Source organism: Oncorhynchus gorbuscha, linkage group LG01 (assembly GCF_021184085.1).
Source record: "Oncorhynchus gorbuscha isolate QuinsamMale2020 ecotype Even-year linkage group LG01, OgorEven_v1.0, whole genome shotgun sequence".
NCBI classification, from domain to species: Eukaryota; Metazoa; Chordata; class Actinopteri; order Salmoniformes; family Salmonidae; genus Oncorhynchus; species Oncorhynchus gorbuscha.
Window position 1 is genome coordinate 45,614,760 of NC_060173.1, and position 21,585 is coordinate 45,636,344.

At 45.4% G+C, this 21,585-nt stretch overlaps 2 protein-coding genes across 2 annotated transcripts in view; both read left to right on the plus strand.

Annotated features, from left to right (window-relative positions):
* Positions 1–10,975, plus strand: part of LOC124043935 (DENN domain-containing protein 2A-like) — a 29,331-nt gene extending 18,356 nt beyond the window's left edge. The window contains exons 13-23 of the mRNA XM_046363140.1: positions 1,745–1,854; positions 2,786–2,855; positions 3,012–3,089; positions 3,797–3,937; positions 4,187–4,335; positions 8,621–8,798; positions 8,961–9,002; positions 9,156–9,252; positions 9,398–9,667; positions 9,811–9,897; positions 10,081–10,975. Of these exons, the coding sequence (XP_046219096.1) occupies positions 1,745–1,854; positions 2,786–2,855; positions 3,012–3,089; positions 3,797–3,937; positions 4,187–4,335; positions 8,621–8,798; positions 8,961–9,002; positions 9,156–9,252; positions 9,398–9,667; positions 9,811–9,897; positions 10,081–10,112 (1,254 nt within the window). The 3' untranslated portion in view covers positions 10,113–10,975. The remainder of the gene's footprint in view (positions 1–1,744; positions 1,855–2,785; positions 2,856–3,011; positions 3,090–3,796; positions 3,938–4,186; positions 4,336–8,620; positions 8,799–8,960; positions 9,003–9,155; positions 9,253–9,397; positions 9,668–9,810; positions 9,898–10,080) is intronic.
* A 5,326-nt stretch (positions 10,976–16,301) lies between these two features.
* LOC124043992 (transcriptional enhancer factor TEF-3-like) overlaps positions 16,302–21,585 on the plus strand; it is a 30,990-nt gene continuing 25,706 nt past the window's right edge. Inside the window, exons 1-2 of the mRNA XM_046363278.1 lie at positions 16,302–16,341; positions 16,869–17,162. Coding sequence (XP_046219234.1) covers positions 16,302–16,341; positions 16,869–17,162 — 334 coding nt within the window. The remainder of the gene's footprint in view (positions 16,342–16,868; positions 17,163–21,585) is intronic.

A 21,585-nucleotide genomic window follows, 5' to 3' on the forward strand; every position in this document is an offset into this window, starting at 1 on the left:
AGACCTGAATCCAATTGAGCACATCTGGGACATCATGTCTCGCTCCATCCACCAATGCCACGTTGCACCACTGACTGTCCAGGAGTTGGCGGATGCTTTCGTCCAGGTCTGGGAGGAGATCCCTCAGGAGACCATCCGCCACCTCATCAGGAGCATGCCCAGGCATTGTAGGGAGGTCATACAGGCACGTGGAGGCCACACACTACTGAGCCTCATTTTGACTTGTTTTAAGAACATTACATCAAAGTTGGATCAGCCTGTAGTGTGGTTTTCCACTTTAATTTTGTGTGACTCCAAATCTAGAACTCCATGGGTTGATAAATTTGATTTCCATTGATAATTTTTGTGTGATTTTGTTGTCTGCACATTCAACTATGTAAAGAAAAAAGTATTTAATAAGAATATTTCATTCATTCAGATCTAGGATGTGTTATTTTAGTGTTCCCTTTATTTTTTTGAGCAGTGTATATTTTGTATTCAGTAGTAGCCACCCTTTGCCTTGATGACAGTTTTGCACACACTTGGCATTCTCTCAACCAAACCATGTCAATTGGGTTGAGGTCAGGCGATTGTGGAGTTCAGGTCATCTGATGCAGCACTCCATCACTCTCCTTCTTGGTCAAATAGCCCTTACACAGCCTGGAGGTGTGTTGGGTCATTGTCCTGTTCAAAAATGAATGATAGTCCCACTAAGCCCAAACCAGATGGGATGGTGTATCACTGCAAAATGCTGCAATAGCCATGCTGGTTAAGTGTTCTAAATAAATCACTGACAGTATCACAAAGCCCCATCACACTTCCTCCTCCGTGCTTCACGGTGGGAACCACACATCAGAGATCATCCGTTCACCTACTCTGTGTCTCACCAAGACACAGCGGTTGGAACCAAAAATCTCAATTTCCACCGGTCTGATGTCCATTGCTTCTTATTGGTGTTCTTTAGTGGTTTCTTTGCAGCAATTTGACCATGAAGGCCTGATTTCATGCAGTCTCCTCTGAACAGTGGATGTTGAGATGTGTCTGTTACTTGAACTCTGTAAAGTGTTTATTTGGGCTGCAAATTTCTGAGGCTGGTAACTCTAATGAACTTATCCCTTGCAGCAGAGGTAACTCTAGGCCTTCCTTTCCTGTGCAGGTCCTCATGAGACAGTTTCATCATAGCGCTTGGTTTTTGCCACTTCACTAAAACTTTAAAAGTTCTTCGATTTCCGCATTGACTGACCTTCATGTCTTAAATTAATGATGGATTGTTGTTTCTCTTTGCTTATTTGAGCTGTTCTCTTGCCATAATATGGACTTGGTCTTTTACCAATAAGGCTCTCTTCTATATACCACTGCTACCTTGTCACCACACAAATGGTTGGCTCAAACGCATTAATAAGGAACGAAATTCTACACATTAACAACTTACCGAAGCACACCTGTTAATTGTGACGCATTCCAAGTGACTACCTCATGAAGCTGGTTGAGAGAAGCTGGTTGAGAGAATGCCAAGCGGGTGCAAAGCTGTCAAGACAAAGGGTGGCTACTGAAGAATCTCAAATATTATATTTTGATTTTAACACTTTCTTGGGGTTACTACATGATTGTGTGTGTTATTTTATAGTTGGTAGTTACATAGTTATTCTATAGTGTTGATGTCTACAATGTAGAAAACAGTTAAAAATAAAGAAACCCTTGAATGAGTAGGCGTCAACTTTTGACTGGGATCATAGCATTGAAACGAACCTGTTTATTCTGTCAGCTGGAGAGGAGCTTCAAGTTCATGCGGGAAACGGAAGACCAACTGAAGGTCATTCCTCAGTTCTGTTTTCCTGACGCTAAGGACTGGACCCCCGTTGACAACTTCCCCAGGTCAGGCTGCTCACACACACATGCACCCCCCCACCCCACCCCACATAGGTGTTGACAAAGGAAGAATGGGAGGCTAGTGAGCTGTTAATAAAGTGCTTTAGGTACTATGAAACAACCTGTCACTTCTTCCTGACACACATTGCCCAATAGTACCAAGACCAGGTCAATCTCACAAGCACTACTTTGTTTCCAAAAGTGACTGTTTCTGGTGGGAGACAGGTAATAATTACCCTTTACTAAATGTTTTATGGGTACCGGCTTTTGGAATGTTAGCTCAAGTAGACCGAGGCAGCATCCCAAATGGGATCCTTATCCCTATTTGGTGCACAACTTTTGACCAGGTTTTAATGGGCTCTGGTCAAAAATAGTGCACTATATAGCGAACAGGGTGCCATTTGGGATGCAATCAGAGCCCCATTACACACACCTGCAGGGCAGAGACATTGAGCTGGCTGACACGGTTCCTGTCAGAGAGCCAGGGTTGGTCAATGAACACCTGTCAGACAGACTGGAGCTGTCTTTGTGTGGGTTATGCAGAGTAAGTCTGCCCTGGGGGGAGGACTGTAGAACAAAGTAGAGGGTAATTGGTTTTACTGATATCAAGAAATGACCAGGGTGGTTGGATTTTTCCTTAAAACAGGATCAACGAGTTGGCAACGCAGCGAACTATCCTAGACGTTCTTAAAGTTGATAAGATAAGATTAGTTTAAAATGGTGCACAGACAGTGACTCATTTTTTTTCAAATGTCTAAATAAGTAAATAAGAGGTACGTTTTTCAAAGTTGGCTGGCTAATCTGAGGTTGTTTTGTGAAATACAGACAGGAGTTTGAGTGCTCTATTTTCAACACACAACTCACTCAATTTCTTAACAGTTTTATTGCTCCTACATATGAATAGTTTCCAACCTGTGTGAATTATCTTATTTTCCAGTGAAACTTTCTCCTTCGTCCTGACTGGTGAGGACGGGAGCAGACGGTTCGGATACTGTCGTCGTTTACTGGTAAGCTACTCAAATGGCTACTTTTGTTATTTTCACCTCATCCACTTCCATGTGTGTGTCACCGAGTGATGATAGTGATTGGAAATCCCTGTGTTGATATGAATTCAAAATGGAGGGCCCTATCATTCCCTGCACTGTCCTGCTCTGGCTCCACAGCCCAGTGGTAAAAGCCGGAGGCTGCCAGAAGTCTACTGCATCGTCAGCCGGCTGGGCTGTTTCGACCTCTTCTCTAAGGTACATTATACTATACACATATTGCCTGGAGTTTTTCCTGGTCAGGTCACATGTTCAGGCCAAACTCCCGGCCTTCAGTTCAGTATGGCCACCCACAGTGAGAGGAACTGGAGCCCACATGTACCCACAGAGCCCCTCCCTCTCCCTGTTTGTCACTTTCCCACCGCAGCTTTTCAAGCTGCAGCCCTGACCACAGTACACAAAGACACATGTGAACCCCAGCTGATGTGGTTACCACAGTGGAATATTGGCATAGGCTCCCCTGTAATGAGCCACTGATTTGTGTGTCAGCCTACATGCACGTATGTTATGTGAGTGTGCAGTTTCCCGTGCTGCTTGTGTATATTTGAGTGTATACAATATATTATAAACTGGGTGGTTCGAGCCCTGAATGCTGATTGGCTGAAAGTTGTGGTATATCAGACCATATACCATGGGTATGACACAACATGTATTTTTACTACTCTAATTACATTGGTAACCAGTTCATAATAGCAATAAGGCACCTCTGGGGTTTGTGGTATATGGTCAATATACCACGGCCAAGGGCTGTGTCCTAGCATTACTTAAATGTGTTGTAGTGCATAAGCTTCAGTTTAGTGTACTGTTAAGTGTACTTTCCATACCATATTTAATTGCGCAAGTTAATGTGCTTTAGGGTATAGTGACCTACTCCATTGTGAATGTGTGTGCCGTCTTCCCCCTAGATTCTGGATGAGGTAGAAAAGAGGAGGGCCATTTCTCCAGCTCTGGTGCAGCCCTTCATGAGGGGCATCATGGAGGCTCCATTCCCCGCCCCGGGGAGAACCATCACTGTGAAGAACTTCCTGCCTGGCTCAGGCACTGAGGTGAGGGGGAATACCTTTACAGAGTAAGGGTGGCTAGAGTCGATTCCACCACTGGCCATAGGAGGAGGCCTTTGGCTTTACTGAAAACGTAATTGACTTGAGGTGTTTATCTTGTGCGTTATACACTTTGAATGTGTGTACACTGTGCTGTATGCAAGTGTGTTTTGGGACGTTAGTAGCCTGTGTGTTTATGTAAATACATATCTTTCTCGCTCTCTCCCCCTCTCTCTCGTTCTCCATCTTTCTCAGGTGATAGAGCTGTGTCGTCCGTCTGACTCTCGTCTGGAGCATGTGGACTTTGAGTGTCTGTTCTCCTCTCTGTCGCTGCGTCTGCTCCTCAGAGTCTTCGCCTCTCTGCTGCTGGAGCGCAGGGTCCTCTTCACCGCTGACAAACTCAGGTGGGACACTACTGTGAGCTCTGGCCACTGGCGATGGGGAATCTATACAGTTACTTTGACTCCAAGTATCGATTTGTCATAGGTGTTTTTGTTGTTGCTAGTTAGCGTTAGCTAGCGCTAGTCTTCTGTACCTGTGGCAAAACGCAGCTATTTTTCATCCTATAGCTTGTTCTCCAAGGTTTTCAGCATTCCCCCCCATGACTGATCAAAACGAATTTCCTCATGTTCTCTTTTTTTTTCTCTCTACCGCAGACTTATACAGAGCAATATGTTTGGAACATCGAAATAAAATTGCAGGACTGAATCGCGATACATATAGAATCGTGAGAACCTCCATACGTATTGTATCGGCACCTAAGTATCATGATAATATCGTATCATGTGAGGTCCCTAGAAATTCCTAGCCCAAGTGGACACATCCCAAAACAAGCCCTAGCCTCTATTCGGCCTAGTCTAGTAACTAGGGGCTAAGGTTAGAGGTTGTTTATGGACTGGCTAATGGCTATGTGTGTTGCTCAGTGTCAGATTCAGAAAACGTTAATGTCCTCAGAGGCTATTTATCTTGCAGCAGACATAAAACATGTAAAATAAATAGCAAAGATATATATATATATATATATATACAAGCAAATAGGCAGGGTAAGTGCAGTTTCATAGTGCATGTGCTAAATATAATTAGTCCAACAATTTTAAGTTGCAGAATTGCATTTGGAATAAAAGAGTACTTGGCCCCATTTTATTTTGTTTAAAAATATATATTTTTTTTGCCTTTGGTAGTCTGTACCTGTGGCCAGATGGAAGGAGCTGGAATTCAGGGTGGAGTGGATGGGAAGTGTCCACCGCTATTATATTTACCTTCTGGAGGGATCTGCCCAGGTAGAGAGATGACAGTTCTTGCTGTTGCTGACCCATGATTTTTCCACAAGTCCTGACTATCTTGCCCAACCTATTTTTCTGTGCCACCTTGATATTCCCAATCCAGCAGGTCAAGCAGTAGGACAGAATGCTCTCAATGATTTATAAAAGAGAACCATGATGGTTAGATCAACATTAAAGTGCAGTTTCCATAGGAAATAGTCTGGTGGCCTTCAAAATAGCGTCAATACACTGATCCCAGGACAGCTTGTTGTCAATGACTAGCCCAAGGTATTTTTGTACTCCTCCACTATTTCAATGTGCTCACCTTATATCAGTGATGGTCTGTGCATGGTAGTGTTCCTTCAAAGGTCAATCACCATGTCCTTTTGTTTTTAATGTATTTAATATTACATGGATGACTCCGACCAGACAGTAAAATAATTCGGTTTCATCCCCTTCAAGAAGACTGACCAAAGCAGTGTCGTCAGCCTATTTGATCAGGTGGCACCCTGGGAACCGGCTCCGGCAGCTGTCTGTATACAGTATGTATAGTACTGCAAATTGGAGGGGGTCAAGAAGGTGTCTGGTGGTGGTTTATGTATGCCTTGATGATCTTATCAATAGATTTAATCAAGAGAGGTAAGAGTGACAGGTCTGTAATCATTTGATGCAGATGGATGGGAGGTTTTTGGAACAGGTACAACAATAAATTTTTTCCATAGTGATGGAATTTCCAATGTATACAGGAACTGCTGAAAGAGAGCAGAAGATACCACTCAGCTGAGTGGTACAGTGTTTCAAGACACAACCAATTACATTATCAGGCCCCTGGCTCTTTCGTGCTCCAGTGCTTTTGAATGCTCGTTGTACGACTTCCTCATCGATGACAATCACGCTCTCTGTTGCCATGACATCCTCCTCCAGACAGGCCAGGGGAGCGAGGGCGCCCCCTGTTGCAAAGCAAGTTAAGAACTTCAGTTCATTGGCTGTTGAGGGCACGCCCTCTCATCCAGGCAGGGATTGATACGTTGCCTCGCTGTGTAACATTATCTGTTGCACCTTATCCTTGTACTGGCATCTTGCCTTTTTAATCTCTTCGTTCACCTCTCTCTCTACCTCTTCGAGTGGATTCCCGGAGGAAAACACTTGTTTCTTCTTGTTAAGCACCACTTTCAATTCTTTGGTCACCCGTGGCACGCCAAGAAATATCTTCCATGTTTTTTGTGGGGGATCGCCAAATAAACACAATTCAATATAGTCAGATATTACGTGAGTCGACTCGTTCAGGTCAGCTGATGATTCTTCAAATCCACTAAATGAGATACAGTCAAAGCATCCCTGCAGTTGATCACTACTGTCGTTGTCCCACACCTGTGTTCTGTTTTTCCACCACCTGCCCCCTTTTGACTAACTCTCTAGAAGTTGCTCGTAGAAAAGTGTTATGATCTGATCCACCCACTGGAGGTCTGGCCAAGGATGAATACATTTTTGCGACCGAGCCGTAAAACAAATCAATGATCTGATTTCCCCTTGTTAGACAAGTCACATACTGGGTGAAAGTACTCGGTGTGTTGAGAGTGCAGCTATTGAAATCCCCCATGATGAATTGGGTGCATCAGGGGAAATCGCATCAAGCTCAAGCTGCTGCAATGACAGTTTGCTCTTGGATAGATATAAACAGTTGTTATAAAAAGCTGGGTGGAATTTACGGGGGAGGAAGAAGGGGTGCAGTGACGATGACAGTAGCTCTCTATCAGGAGTGCATATTTTCTTCCCTTGACAATCGTAGTTTTCTATCATTTATCAGAACAGACTCCGCCTCCGTGCTCCTTACCACTAGCTTCTCTGCCCATATAGGTGACGGTGAATCTGTCAGGGGTGACTTCAGTCGGGCACCGCCTCCGACAGCCAAGTTTCAGAGGCCATCACACAGGCCTCCCTGTATTCATATAGATACTGAGCAGGCAGGGTAGTTGTTTTGTTCCTCCTCAACCTCTGCCGCACACCTCCTTTTCCTCCTTCACCGGGTTGTTTTTGTCTCACCATCTCTGCAGGTATGTCCCCTTTGATCCATTCTCCCGAACGTGCGGTATTACATTGTAAAAGAGCTATAGCAGATGTGTGGTGCCCACCGACTTTCTCAGAAGTTCGCATGCTGTTTCAGGTACCAGCAAAATGAATCAAAGTAGGAGAATAATCCACTGTATGCACATCATGTCGCTCTACCGTAGCCTAATCAGTAATCCCGACGCAACATAAAACATTAATACACTACTATAGACAAAGCAACAAAAACAGTTTAAACGACGGACAAACGCTGCAGGGCTGCGCTGCGTCCTCCTGCCCATCCTCAATTAAGCCTCACGCTTTCAGCCACCGAAGTATTTTGAGTACATAATGTCAGCTATGGATCAGTACAACTTAGTAATTATCTAGCTACCTTTTTTTTGTTATTCTGTATGAGTAAACTGACTTGAGACCAGTGAGATCAGGTGAAAGGCAGAGGAGAGGGAACAGGATGTGACAGACACCAGACAGACGGCTCCTGGAATAGACAGAGAAAGAGTGTTAAGGAAGGAATGCTGTTGTGTTATACAGTCGTCTAGGGAACAATCATTTCTCTCTGGAAATATGTAATGGAAGCCAGATACAGGGTTGGTGTAGAAGTGAAAGCGTTAAGACTGCCGTGTGCAACCGATTTGGCGCACTAGCATCCACTACTCACCTGCTATTGACGGGTGCCTTGAGATGGACTATAAAGCATTTCCAGGGTCTTTCTTGGATGTGCATTTCCCTGTCACTTAGGTGCTGTTAACACAGGCAGCTCAATTCTGATCTTTAGTTGATCTGATTGGTCAAAAGCCTAATTAGTGGAAAAAGATCTGAATTGGGCTACCTGTGTAAACTCTGCATCATTTAAATGCTTCTGAATCCACAATAGATTGTTGTTCCACTGTGACATTGTTCTACTGTTGCATTGAAATGAGTGGAAACTTGGCCTCACAATCACTGATTTTTGTTTTTGACTTAATTAAATGAAACAGACACGCACATTGGAGGCATTAAGTTAACAGCGCTGGGTTAGTTCATTCACTCCCGCAATATATATTGTAGTGTTAAATCACGCCCCCTAAAGATTAATGAACAAGTTCTCAAAAAGCCATGCTTTACAAAGTGCAATGTTCAGTTTTATGTTCTAAAGCAAGTCTTGATAATAGCTGAAGAATCTGCTACTACCACCTTGTGGTGGAATATAGAACCGCATTGAAAACAGTACAAAGCACGCTGATTTATATTACGTGGCTATGTGTAGGCTACCACTACAGTCATATTTTTGCCGTTAGGTTTTGAATTAATGTTAACAACTTGTTCTATTCTGTCAGTTGACATCCTATTCTCTCCCTCCCTCTCACCCCTCTCTCTGCAGTACTCTGTCTCAGTGCTGCCATGCGATGGTGGCTCTACTCTACCCGTTCACCTGGCAGCACACCTACATCCCTGTGCTGCCCCCTTCCATGCTGGACATAGTATGTACCCCCACCCCCTTCATCGTGGGTCTGCTATCCAGCTCTCTGCCCAGCCTCAAAGAGTTGCCCATCGAGGAGGTGAGACTAGGCCCCTGAGCCCAGCCCACTGTGTGTGTGTGTGTGTGTGTGAACCCCTAACCTCATCGCTTTCCTCAATAAACAATGATCTCTGTGGGTCTACTCTGAGAAAGAGCTGAGGCTGCCACACTGTGCGGAAATGACATCCGGCTCTCTCCTCAGGTCCTGGTGGTTGATCTCGGCAACAGCCGCTTCCTCAGACAGGTATACATCCCTAACAACGGTACCCATAGCAACAGACAAAGAACATACTGTATGTCTCTTACATAATTGGCTACACCCATAGATGTAGATACAGCTCTCTGCTCATGGCACACGGTCGTCATTTCCTCTCACACCTCGGTCTTTCCACTCCAGCTGGATGACGAGGACTCCATTCTGCCTCACAAGTTGCAGGCTGCTCTGGAACACATTCTGGACAAGAGGAAGGAACTGGCCAGTGAGATGCCCACCGGTGAGTCGGTGCCACTATATTAACACCTCTCGCAGAAAAGTAATGTTGTGACTAATACAGGCTTGACAAGTCTATGTGACTGTTGATATATGTTAATTACCAAATTCCTACTCATGACCGCCATGTTGAATCTGTCTCTCTCCAGACTCTAGCTCCCTCAGCACGGTGGTGTCGGAGACCTTTGTACGTTTCTTCGTGGAGATGGTGGGCCACTACCCTCTCTTCATGGGCGGGGGGGATCGAGAGGACGAGTCTGTAGCCCCCTCCTCGCCCACCCCGTCCTGCTTTCAGCGCGAGGCCTTCCGCAAGGCTGTCACTTCCAAGAGTCTGAAGAGGTTTCTGGAGGTCTTCATGGAGACCCAGATGTTCGCTGGGTTTGTGACAGAGAGGGAGCAACGCAGGCAGGGTCTAAGAGGTGTGGAGATGGGTAGTAGAGCGTTTGAATCTTGTTAGTGCCTGGTTGTGAGCACTCTCATAAGATACGTCTGCTTTTGGAGTCTGTATGCCTGTCTGAAATGCATAATTATGACAATTTTGCATAATTACCTGTCTGTCCAGGTTTGTTTGAGGTGAGGTCACAAGATTACCTGGACTCTCTCCCAGGGAGCGAACAGCGTGGGGTCAACAAGTTCCTCAAGGGTCTAGGTAAGGCCCAAATCCTCTCTCATACATCTTATACACTCAAGTACCTACATACACCATATACCAAGTCACTCTGAATAACAGGTGTTGCATTCATGAAACTGCATTCCTCCACCATGTTTGAAAAGGTTGTCACTCACGCCAAAGTTATTTTGATCTGGTTCTGTTGCCTGTTTTTATTTTCAGGAAATAAGATGAAATTCCTGTCCAAGAAATGATGCCTCGGGACGGGACTCCATGAGAGGGAGCATGTTCAAAAGAGGTTGAGAACAAAACACTTTGTCTAAGGACCCAAACTCCCTGTGGATAGCATGAAGAAGGGGATTGTGTGTCCACAAGCTTATGGAGACATACTGGGCAAGGACCGAACACTCCTTGCAATATTTGGACTGAACATGAATGACTTTGGGGGGTGTTGGGGTTTAGCAATCGGACCAAAAACATTCATATTGTTGCAGCCCCAAAGACACAGACCCATCAAGGAACGTCGTTCTCCTTTGAGGTCTTATCATTCGAGAGTGTCTCTCTGTCGCCCCTGAGAGCTTACTTCTGTAAAGCTGTCTGCCTTTATAGTGTACATTGATGTACTGTATAGCACAGTCCATTTCCATTCCTAGAGTTGGGATAGAATGACTGGATGTTGCTGGGTGGGCCAAAAGACCATTCCATTTTGTACCGTACCGTTTAAACATTCCACATATTTCTATTGAGTACAACTTCTATGTTAACAGGAGGCTTAAGTTAATTTATACGGTGTACTTTTTAAGAGTAACTGTTTCTTCCATTTTCCCTCCTTCAAATGAAAGCAAAATAACATCCTGTAGTTTTGTGATGGGCTTTATGTAGTCTGTATGGAGGAGGGGTCATAGACCACTGGGTTACTATTGAGGAAATATACCACTGAGACAGAGTGAACTATGGATTGGAATGGGTGTAAGGGAAATTATCAGAAAGTCATACCTTGGAGAAGGCAAAGGAGACCTAAAATAAGTTGATATGTAATTGTCAAACACCACTAGTTTTGCCTTAAACCTGATTTGAAAATGTTATGAAATAATTAAAGTTATTTTTAATTAATAAATACAAAGATGTGGGCCTCATTCATGCCTGATTGCTATTATAACGTCATAAACTGATTATTAAATCACACATTTTCACTCACAGAGGGTTATTGACTTGATGTCACAAAACAAAAGGACAGTATTGTACAATTGAGCCCTTAACTTAAGTCATTTTCTACATGATCCACTGGAGGGCTCTCGCTATTACCCATTTCATTCAGTACTGACGCTCCAGTTGTTCAGAGTCCACTCTACCAGTGCTCAATGTATTATGGTTTCCTTAAAGATGAATAGCACAATCGATTTTCCTCGTTTGCTAAAACTAAATTACCATTGATATCGAAAGAAAAACATTATGAACGAAATATATCAACATATGTTGCCAAATGGCATTACAAGTTTTTAAAAATTGTATAGTTAGCCTATTTATAGTTAACCTAATATAAATAGTGATTTATATTATATTCCACTTGAATAGTGCCCTATAAACAAATATTGTTTATCTTCATTATAGGGTTATTTCACAACAAATACTTAGAAGAGGGCTGATAAGGTTTCGCAATAGCGTTGTCCCTTTGTGTGTTTGTCCCTCTGTAAAGAGGCAATGACTATCCCCGACCTCTGTTTTTCTTTGTGATTTCCTTTTCCCCCTTACCAAGGCTGGCTTTCTTTTCCTTTTCGGTGCGCCGTCACCTCGAATCCCCCTCCCTCATTACGTGTTGACCGGTCGGTCCTGCCTCCCTATTTCCCCTCGTCTTTTTCGCTCCCTTCCAGGCTTCATGTCATTACCACAGCTAATTCCTGACATTCCAGCCCTCTTCGCGCTTCAAACGACTCAGGAAAGGGGCGACAAAATTTAAATATATTTATTCACAGAAATCTGACCCCAGAAATTCCACTTGCCTGTTTGACCCAGCGGTGTTGTCTGTGGCTTGACTTTCAACAGGTACGTTTACAACATGTTTTTTTCTGTCTCTTTGCTTTGTTAGTTGAACATCTGTTTTCTTTCATAAACCAATGCCTCTCAAGTTGTTGCCAAACTTTCTGTTTCAGACTTCGACTGGTCAGCTCTAGCCGTAGTACAGTCGTCTGCCGGTTACATTGTTTATTAAACGCTGTATGAGGTACAAATTCTTTACATTTCTGACATTTTTTTTGTCAAATTTCTACATTTGCACGGTACTTCCTGCGTTTCAGACGGAACTTTTTAAAGGAAACTAATAACGTCACAGTCGCGCAGTTCAACGTTAGCGCTCCTCTGGGTGATGGGCTACTGATATTATAAAATGAATAGATATGTTTATAAAATGAATAGATATGTTTATAAATTGAATAGATATGTTTACAAAATATATATTTCAGTTGCATCATTTGAGTGTCAGTTGTCCGAAAATCTGAGAATGTTTCAGAAATAATAGACATGACATGAGTGAATTTTGTTGTTGTGCCAAATAAAAATACCAGTCTACTATTAATAATAACTATTACTCCGAATTACTTCCACTAACAATAACTACAGCGATTAATACTAATTTAGCACTTGAGCTATATCTTCAAAAAACTATCTAGAGAGAAATTAAAACAATTACATGTGTTATGTGGCTATGATTATTAATGTGTTATATGCCCATGAAAGTAGTTCTCATGATCTTACATGTTAATATAATGTGTGAAATGTCCACATACCACACATTTACAGAATGCCTGTTATGTCAACAACATGTGGTTTACTGTGTTGTCTGTGCCCAAGCAAAATTCAATTATCAGGCATACGTTTTACTTCGTTTTAACGTCCACATTTTCAAACCATTTTTATTTTCGCCTTTTTTATGATGTAGTGTACTTGGTATGCTGTTTTTGAGTCCCCAAATCCAACCACTGCTACCTGGCATATTGTGTGCACTTTGCGTAGCCAGTGATGACCAATCAGCACACACAGGGTTTGGTTTTGTAGTGGATGGATAAATTGTGTAGAGTCTAGTCATGGTGGTGCTGACAGGCTGTGTGAGGGAATATTTTTGGTCTGGGTCCCAGAGCAGGGTTAGTGTGTGTGTGTGTGTGTCCATCCCTCCCCCGGAGCAACAGGTGGAATGGGCCAGGGCCCTGGAGAGGTAGGGGGCAAGCACACCCCTGTTAGGGCACTCTCTTAAAACTACTGTATGACAGCCAAGGATTATTCATGTAATCAATCCTTTCTCACTTTTAGTTTTTCTGTCTTGGGGTCTCTGAGTTCACTACCCTAGTCTGTTTTTTAATTTACATACTGTAGATTATTAATGATGAATTGCTAACTTGTCATTCTGTCTCTGTCAGTGTGTCCCTATCATCAGGTCTCTGCAATTTATCAAAACTCATAAGCTATCTGCATTGGTGTTTGCGTTTCTTTTGCCTTTGTATGCCTGTGTGTGAGCGAGCATTTGTCTGTGTTTGTGTATATTGAGCTGCCCTGAGACTGTCCTTGTGCAGAGGAGACTATTCAGTGTGCTCATCCCACATAGCGAGCATTCCTCCTCCACTCACACGAGAAAACAGAATAATGCCTTGGATATGATCCCTACAGAACAAAGAAACCCCCTGGCATCCAAGCCCCAACAACCCGCGTCTACCAACAATCCTCCTCTCTCCACATGATATGTCCAACAAGTCATTGGGCTGTATCAGTGCACATGTTTGATGGATCTCTCTGTAGGGATAACCTTGGATTGAACTCCATCTTGACCCTGTAATCTGTAATTATTGTGAGTTATGACTTAAATATATTGTGGGATTTTCATGATGGTTATGCTGTGGGGTTAGTCGAGGTGTATGGAAGCGTTAGTGTCATTGGCACAGGATGTAATTGGGCAGTGTGTTTGTTTGTGTGCGCTCAGAGAGCTTAGTTGATCTGCTCCTTACAGGGCAACACAGTGGGACACCGCACAAAACATGCCAATCAAATGTGTTCCTTTCTCTCCCGATGGTTTTCCACTCCCCACCCAGGCTAATGCCTGATCCTAGAAGACTAATAGCTGTGTCCCAAATGGCAATCTATTCCCTATCTAGTGGGACCATAGGACTCTGGTCAAAAGATAAATATGGAATATATTGCCATTAAGGACACAGACATGGTCTTCTAGGATCAGGCATTTTATGAGAGTATGTTTCCGAGCATTACACTCCGGTCCCGATTAGAGGAGACTGTCCAGTGGAGCACCCCCGTCTCTCCCCCTTCACCCCTAACCCTCTTTGGCGTTGACGCCCCTTGCAGTCCTACCCACCCCACAACACACTGCGTAGGCAGTGAGCACCGTGCCAGGGGCAAGTCGTAACTGATGCAGCTGTTCCCTCTTATGACTGGGGGTCAAAGGGTGGCGGGGGAGTGGGCAACGCTGCATAGTTTGTATAGGTGTGTGTGTGTGGTGTAGTCCTGTGTATTTCTGGTGTCTGAAGTGAAAGTGTCAGGGTGTGTTTGAGTGTGCGTCTTTACGAGTGCATATCGGATTTGTTCCATACTTTTGTGTGTGCATTTCTGTGAGGTACACACCTGCTTTGTGTGTGTGTGTGTGTGTGGGGGGAGATCTGTGCCCCCTGAGTGCAGCATCAGCTGGGAGATTATCCCATTGAGTGGGCCCAGGGGAGAGGGGCCGAGATGGAGGACTGGAAGGGGACACCTGATTTTAAGGGGCTTACGCCAATTAACCCTGTTGGACACTTTGGCTGAGGAACCTAACCAGCATTAATGGTTTATGCCCCACAGCTCTCTACACTAAACTTTCTCTTTCTTCATCAGTGTTGCACTATAACATTTTAATTAACTCTTCCTCCCGGGGAAGGACTGCCCGTTCCATGATCTCGCCATCACGGTTGACAACTCCATTGTGTCCTCCTCCCAGAGCGCTAAGAACCTTGGCGTGATCCTGGACAACTCCCTGTCGTTCTCAACTAACATCAAGACGGTGGCACGTTCCTGTAGGTTTCATGCTCTACAACATCCGCAGAGTACGACCCTGCCTCACACAGGAAGCGGCGCAGGTCCTAATCCAGGCACTTGTCATCTCCCATCTGGATTACTGCAACTCGCTGTTGGCTGGGCTCCCTGCCTGTGCCATTAAACCCCTACAACTCATCCAGAACGCCGCAGCCCGTCTAGTGTTCAACCTTCCCAAGTTCTCTCACGTCACCCCGCTCCTCCGCTCTCTCCACTGGCTTCCAGTTGAAGCTCGCATCCGCTACAAGACCATGGTGCTTGCCTACGGAGCTGTGAGGGGAACGGCACCTCAGTACCTCCAGGCTCTGATCAGGCCCTACACCCAAATAAGGGCACTGCGTTCATCCACCTCTGGCCTGCTCGTCTCCCTACCACTGAGGAAGTACAGTTCCCGCTCAGCCCAGTCAAAACTGTTCGCTGCTCTGGCTCCCCAATGGTGGAACAAACTCCCTCACGACGCCAGGACAGCGGAGTCAATCACCACCTTCCGGAGACACCTGAAACCCCACCTCTTTAAGGAATACCTAGGATAGGATAAAGTAATCCTTCTCACCCCCCTTAAAATATTTAGATGCACTATTGTAAAGTGGCTGTTCCACTGGATGTCATAAGGTGAATGCACCAATTTGTAAGTCGCTCTGGATAAGAGCGTCTGCTAAATGACTTAAATGTAAATGTAAATGTAATTACAGTTGCCCTGCACTCCAGGTTACTCTGTGAGCAAAATAAATAAATGTACTCTCTTTGAGCACAGCAATGACCATTTCACCATAGACCCCTCATTTAAAAAGTTACTAAGATTTACCACCAGAGCAAAGAAAGGGTCTCTACAGTGTACGTTTGCCCTCCTCCATTGTTTCTCAGTGTTGTTAGGTGTATGAGCAGGGTTAACTGGCCAGCTCATTTACAGGAAGCCCATAGGAACGTCGGGAGGCTCAGAGGAAGAGATTGTTCCTCACTCAGACGTGACACCCTGTGACTCATCAGGACCACCCCTTCCCTCCTGTCTCACTCTTTACCACCCCCAAACACACAGTTCAGCACACTGCCAGGCAGCCCAGATACAACCAGGCAAATCACACATTATAATGACTAACCATGTCAATAACCTTAACTGTCACTTGGCAGCCCAGATTTGCCTCCAGAGGAAAACGAACAATGATTGAGATGGGCCTCACCCAGTGACCCGAGCAGGAAAAACTCCAGGCCCTAATTATGAATTACTGAGAAACCTAATGATATATTCCGGTCACATGGTCAGCAAAAACTCCCGGCCCACCTTAGTCATGTGATCGATACTGTACATCCAGGTTGAGTGTTAAAGTGTAACAACCCTGACATGATCTCCTTGATGTGTCTGTCCAAGTCTTTCTCTACCAATGGCGGTGTGGTGGGGATCTCAGTCGAATGTGTTTCCCGGTCTGTTGGCTTAGTGACTCCTCCACCCTCTGTCTCTAGGTGCCATGCTGTTTGTTTTCATGGCTCCATAATTACTTTCTGCTCCGAGGTGCTTTTTCCACGTAGGATTAGCGACTCCCCAGTGATGTGGTCCCGAGATCTTATAGCCTACGCACGCACACCGCTCTTCATTGTGACGTAACTATCACTTTTCTAGGTGGAGCGCCTCCTTGGGCGGACGTCAATGGACCGGAATATTGTTTTGTTTTATCTTCATTTCTTGATGTTTGAACTTCTTGAGGGAGATCTGGCAAGATGTTGAATAGTCACAGACCAGTACTATGGACCCCAAGACATTTCAAAGTACCGAATGCTTAGCAGCATAATCAATATTTGAAACCGATCCTTGTTATCCTGACAAGCGCATAATATGGTGCTTCATTTATTTTACAATGGGTATTGCTTTCCTATGTTGTTCTAACATCCTCCAAGCCAGCACTCCTTGACTCAACCTCCCCTTACCTAAATATTGTCTCTTGCTTCCTCAGGATCACCCTGTCCTATCTTGTCATTGGCCCCTGGAACGCACCCTCTACCCCCTGCTCCTCCCAGCCCGGTCCTGTGGTCCTCTCGGCCCCCCACCACGTCTGCGGAGTGGGTGCCGGCCCCCTCCCCTGGGGGCACCAGTGAGGAGCTGAACGAGCCTCTGGACAAGCCTCTGGAGAACGATGCGGAGGGCGTGTGGAGCCCCGACATCGAGCAGAGCTTCCAGGAGGCCCTGGCCATCTACCCGCCCTGCGGACGCAGGAAGATCATCCTCTCCGATGAAGGAAAGATGTACGGTACGCCCCACCCTTTTCTGTCTATTCCCCGGTGTTGTGTGATGGCTCTGCCGTCCCCTCGCTCTTATATGGACATGTTCTCAGGCGCTGTCCCTTGATGTGCAAGATATTGCCTTTTTTTCCCGGTGATATTTGTACGTAGCGCTGTCCCTCACATATTTGTGCAACCTTTATGTACAAATACACACCGTCTTCATGTTTCAGAGCGCTCTTCACACAGCTGTCCCTGTTTTTAATGTAGTTCTGTCCTTGCTGTTCCTGTCTATTCATGTTCTGTATTATTTCATGTTTTGTGTGGACCCCAGGAAGAGTAGCTGCTGATTTCACAGCAGCTAATGGGGATCCTAATAAAACCCTTTTCCTCCATCCACGTGGCTGAGTAGCACGATTTGATGTGTGCCACTCTCCTCTCCAATGTTTCTGCTCACATTCTGATTGATTGATACTTCACAGGATCTGCTGAACCCCCCCCCCCCCTTCCTGACATTCCTGTATTTTTCCAGTATTTAATTCAGTAACTATGTAGCGAGGAATTGGTTTGGCCATACCTCATTATCAGTCACAGGTACAGTATACTGTATAGCGTTACTTCATTGGCCTTCCTACCTATGTTATGTCATTGGCTTTTAAGTGTTGTAGTCCAATGAAAAGTGAAGAGCAAAAATTGAGACGTTGTACACGGAGTGTGGAACACCTGCTCTTTCCATAACCGACTGACCAGGTGAAAGCCATGGTCCCTTATTGATGTCCCTGAGGGACGCTTTTGACAAATTGAGGCTGTTCTGAGGGCAAAAGGGGGTGCAACTCAATATTAGGAAGGTGTTCCTAATGTTTTGTGCACTCTGTATATAGTGATGAGGTCAAATATTTAGGTTTTGTAAACAAAGGATTGTATTGTCTACCATAGAATGCTAATAGTATAGAGTGCTCATAGACCCTTCAGATTGTCATACAGTGACTATAGGTCAAACTGTCTTGCTGATAGAGGTCTGATAACATATGGCTAGCTGATAAGACGTCTGCTTGACTGTTTGATAGCTAATCCGGACCCCCGGTGGTGAAAAATCAAGGGGCCCAAACAGAATGGGTGATTGTGTGCTTATCATATGCGGTCTGCCATGGCTTCTGTCACTGCGCCAGCTCCTCTAGCCATTAGCCACACGCTAGGCTAGCTAGGTCCAGTGAGGTCATAGCCGTCCCCTGATCAACTCTAAACCCTTATAAAGCTTGCAATAATGGGGGTGGAGGAGCGGGGGCAGGTGTCACAATCTGTGTATAGGGGGGAAAAGAGGGGAAGGGTGTTGAGGGCTGGGAGGGGGGGTGGGTGCTGAGGTACCCCTTCCTCCCCATGGGGGTCAGGGGCGGGTGATGTGCACCAGGGAGTACGATGGCCCGTTAAGAATGGTATGCGTTTCGAGCCGGAGTTCAAGGCAGTGCCGCTGTAACCCTATACCAGAATAGACGTTTACCCTTTGAGCGCCTGGAGGGGGGGAACAAATAAACACCAAGGTAGTGGCGGTGTCTTGTGGGGTGCTCTGCACCTGTCCCTGGTGTCTTTATGCCTCCCTCTGTTCCCTGCTATTTATGTGATTTACCAGCCTCTCATGCACTCTATCCCCCATCCACACCGCGCACACACAAACACACACACACACACACATACACTGTAGGCTCTGCCAGAGTCACCCCCCTCCGGGTCTGTCCACCAGTCTGTCAGTGAGTCTGGCTGCCTTTCAGCTAACCTCCAGCTGCTCCCTAAGTTCACCCCAGCCTCGCGGCCAGCCCAAATTTACAACATGAGAAAAAGGACAAAACTAAGCTCATATCCCCCCCTCCACCCCATCAGCCCCTAAACAGCTAAAGCTTCCCCCCCTCCAGCTCTGTCAGGGTCACCCACAGCCCTTTTGACTCTTTGCTACAACTCAACCTAAAGCTATGTGACTCTCATTCTTATGTTGAGGTTTTGACATGAGCAAATTGTTAGGCTACATTAAGTGAGAGGAAAACCTATGAAAATGTCTATTTTAAGATGTTACATTTACAAGGTTCCTAGAAATCAGGAATTTAGAGTGTTGGATTTCCTCTCTACAACACAGACAGGTTCATTTCAGAGGCAACAATGCCATACTAAGATGGCAAACCGTTAATTATATGGTGTGTGTGTGAATCCTCTTCAATCCTTTGTAAATTCTTATATCGGAGAATATATTTCCTCATGCATTAATGGCATTGTTCTAGTAATAGCCTGCATAGCGCTGGCCGTCGTGACGATTACACATTCAAGTTAGTAGCTCTTTTGTGTTTTTGTTTTTTTTGTGCGGCAGTCAGTCATTCGACATGCATTGCCAATTAAAACATTTCCTATCTTCCATGGGTCCCTGTTGTGCTAGGCCCCACGGGACTTACCCCACTTACCCCACGGGACTTACCCCACGGGACTTACCCCACGGGACTTACCCCACTGGTGTGTAAGGAAATGGGGGATCCACCGGGGAGACTGTCTTTTCAGAGCCTGGGTGACAAATGATGTGTGTTAAGGGAGGAGGGAGGGACTGTTGGATAAGTGCTTTGTCCCGAGGTATAGGATACCCATATAGGCCGTACATGGAGAGGAAAATGACATTGGAAATGTGATTATGTTGGCTGTTTATTCACAGTGATTGGATTATCAGCCATAACTCTTCTTGTAATCCCTTTTTATTATTTACATAATCCAAAAAAAATGTGTCTCTTCTTATGCCTAATGCAGAAATAACTGACATGATCATATTTTGTTCAGTCTTTCACACCTGCTCTCCCTCTGACACCTATAGGGATCATCTGTTTTCCGTGTCCTTCATTACAAGGGTTTTATTGCCGATAAACATGTTGACATGTTTGACTTTGTACACAAGACAGACAAAGTGCCCTGCAAGCAGAGGGCAGCAGTTTCTCCTGTCAGCTCAACCCTCGTTAATAAAGTACATGATGTAGAGGAAAGGCCCAATGGAAAGAGATTGTTCTCCTCCTCACCTAGGTCCCAACTTCCCCAGTCAAGTGAGAGATTCACTGACCGAAGGCTGTGTGTGGCCAGTAGCCTTTTGAGAAAGTACTTGTGTGTTATGTTTTTTAGTCTTTGCAGCTGAGAGGACTGAGTTCTCTGTACGGTCATCATATCATTTGCTGAGTCTCCACAGTGTGTACTAGGGCAGTGGGGGGTCACTGTCTCCAGAGAGAGTATGGCCAGGTCAGTGGGTTGCTGGCTGGTGGGGTGTGTGGTGCTGGAGGGGACAGCCCTCACATGGGATGGTCCGGAGTCTGAACTGGACCCTGGCTGTAACCCTAGCCCCTGTCTTGACCTTCACTCTCACCTGGGATAGGATCCCCTCAGCGACTGAGGAACCAGTACTGCCTTTCTGCTAAGGTGCCGCTGGAATTCAGACATGGCTGTCTGCTTGGCTCCGACATGAATCTCATTATAGGGCCCTGATCGAGCGCTCGCTCCCATAAGCGTAATCCAAGATCAAACATGACTGTATAGAAAGATAAAAGCTATGTAATGAAATCCCTTGCCCTTGCTTGCACCTATCCAATGGTGGAAAATCAGTGATTACTTTTGGGACCTATTCCCAGAGAGGAGATGGGGAGAATATTATGCAACCAGTGTAGATATACATACTGTATGGCCAGGATTCACTTCATTCAAATGAAACTGACGGTAAAAAGTCAGCTACTGCTGTTACCATGGTAATGTCTCCGAATGAATCGCAGTGCTATGTGGACGTACCTTTTTTAAATCTCTTAAGTCTTTGTAGGGACGACACTGTATCAGACAGTGTCCCTGAGAGAGGGGTGAAATAGCCGAGTGGCTTTAGAGACGGGCCTGTTCGCCAGGAGTCTCCACGCTGCTCGGCTCACTATCCTATCAGAGGGGGAATTGTACCCTGACAACACATTCCTGCGGCCTAAATGTGATTATTAATATTGTTATTATTTTTTTATTTTTGTCTCGCCTACAGAGGCACGTGTGCTGGCGGAAGCCTTACGGCTGGAAGATGTGTGTTCAGAGAGGGGCTCGCTGTGTGTGTGCGCTCTCCCTGGCTGGCATATTTGGCCTCCTATCGTGCCCATCGATTGCCACTTCAGAATAGAGAGTAGATGTAAGAAGCTGAGTCCTGTGTTGTTGTCTGGAGGGGGGGGGGCTTATGTGCTAAGGTGTGAGTCGCTGTCCTTCTAGGCAGGGTCATGAGGGTGTGAATGTTTTAGCAAAAGGGTTAAAGGGTGTGCGTGCATATACACACCCAACCCAGTAAGCCTCCCTGAGGCCGGCAGTAGCAGAGAGAACAGATGCAGGGCTGGTGCTGCAGCAGGCAGTGTGTTGGTATGTGAGGAACGCCCGGGAGGATAGAGGTCAGAGGGTAGGGTAGGCTGTTTAGGGTCAGAG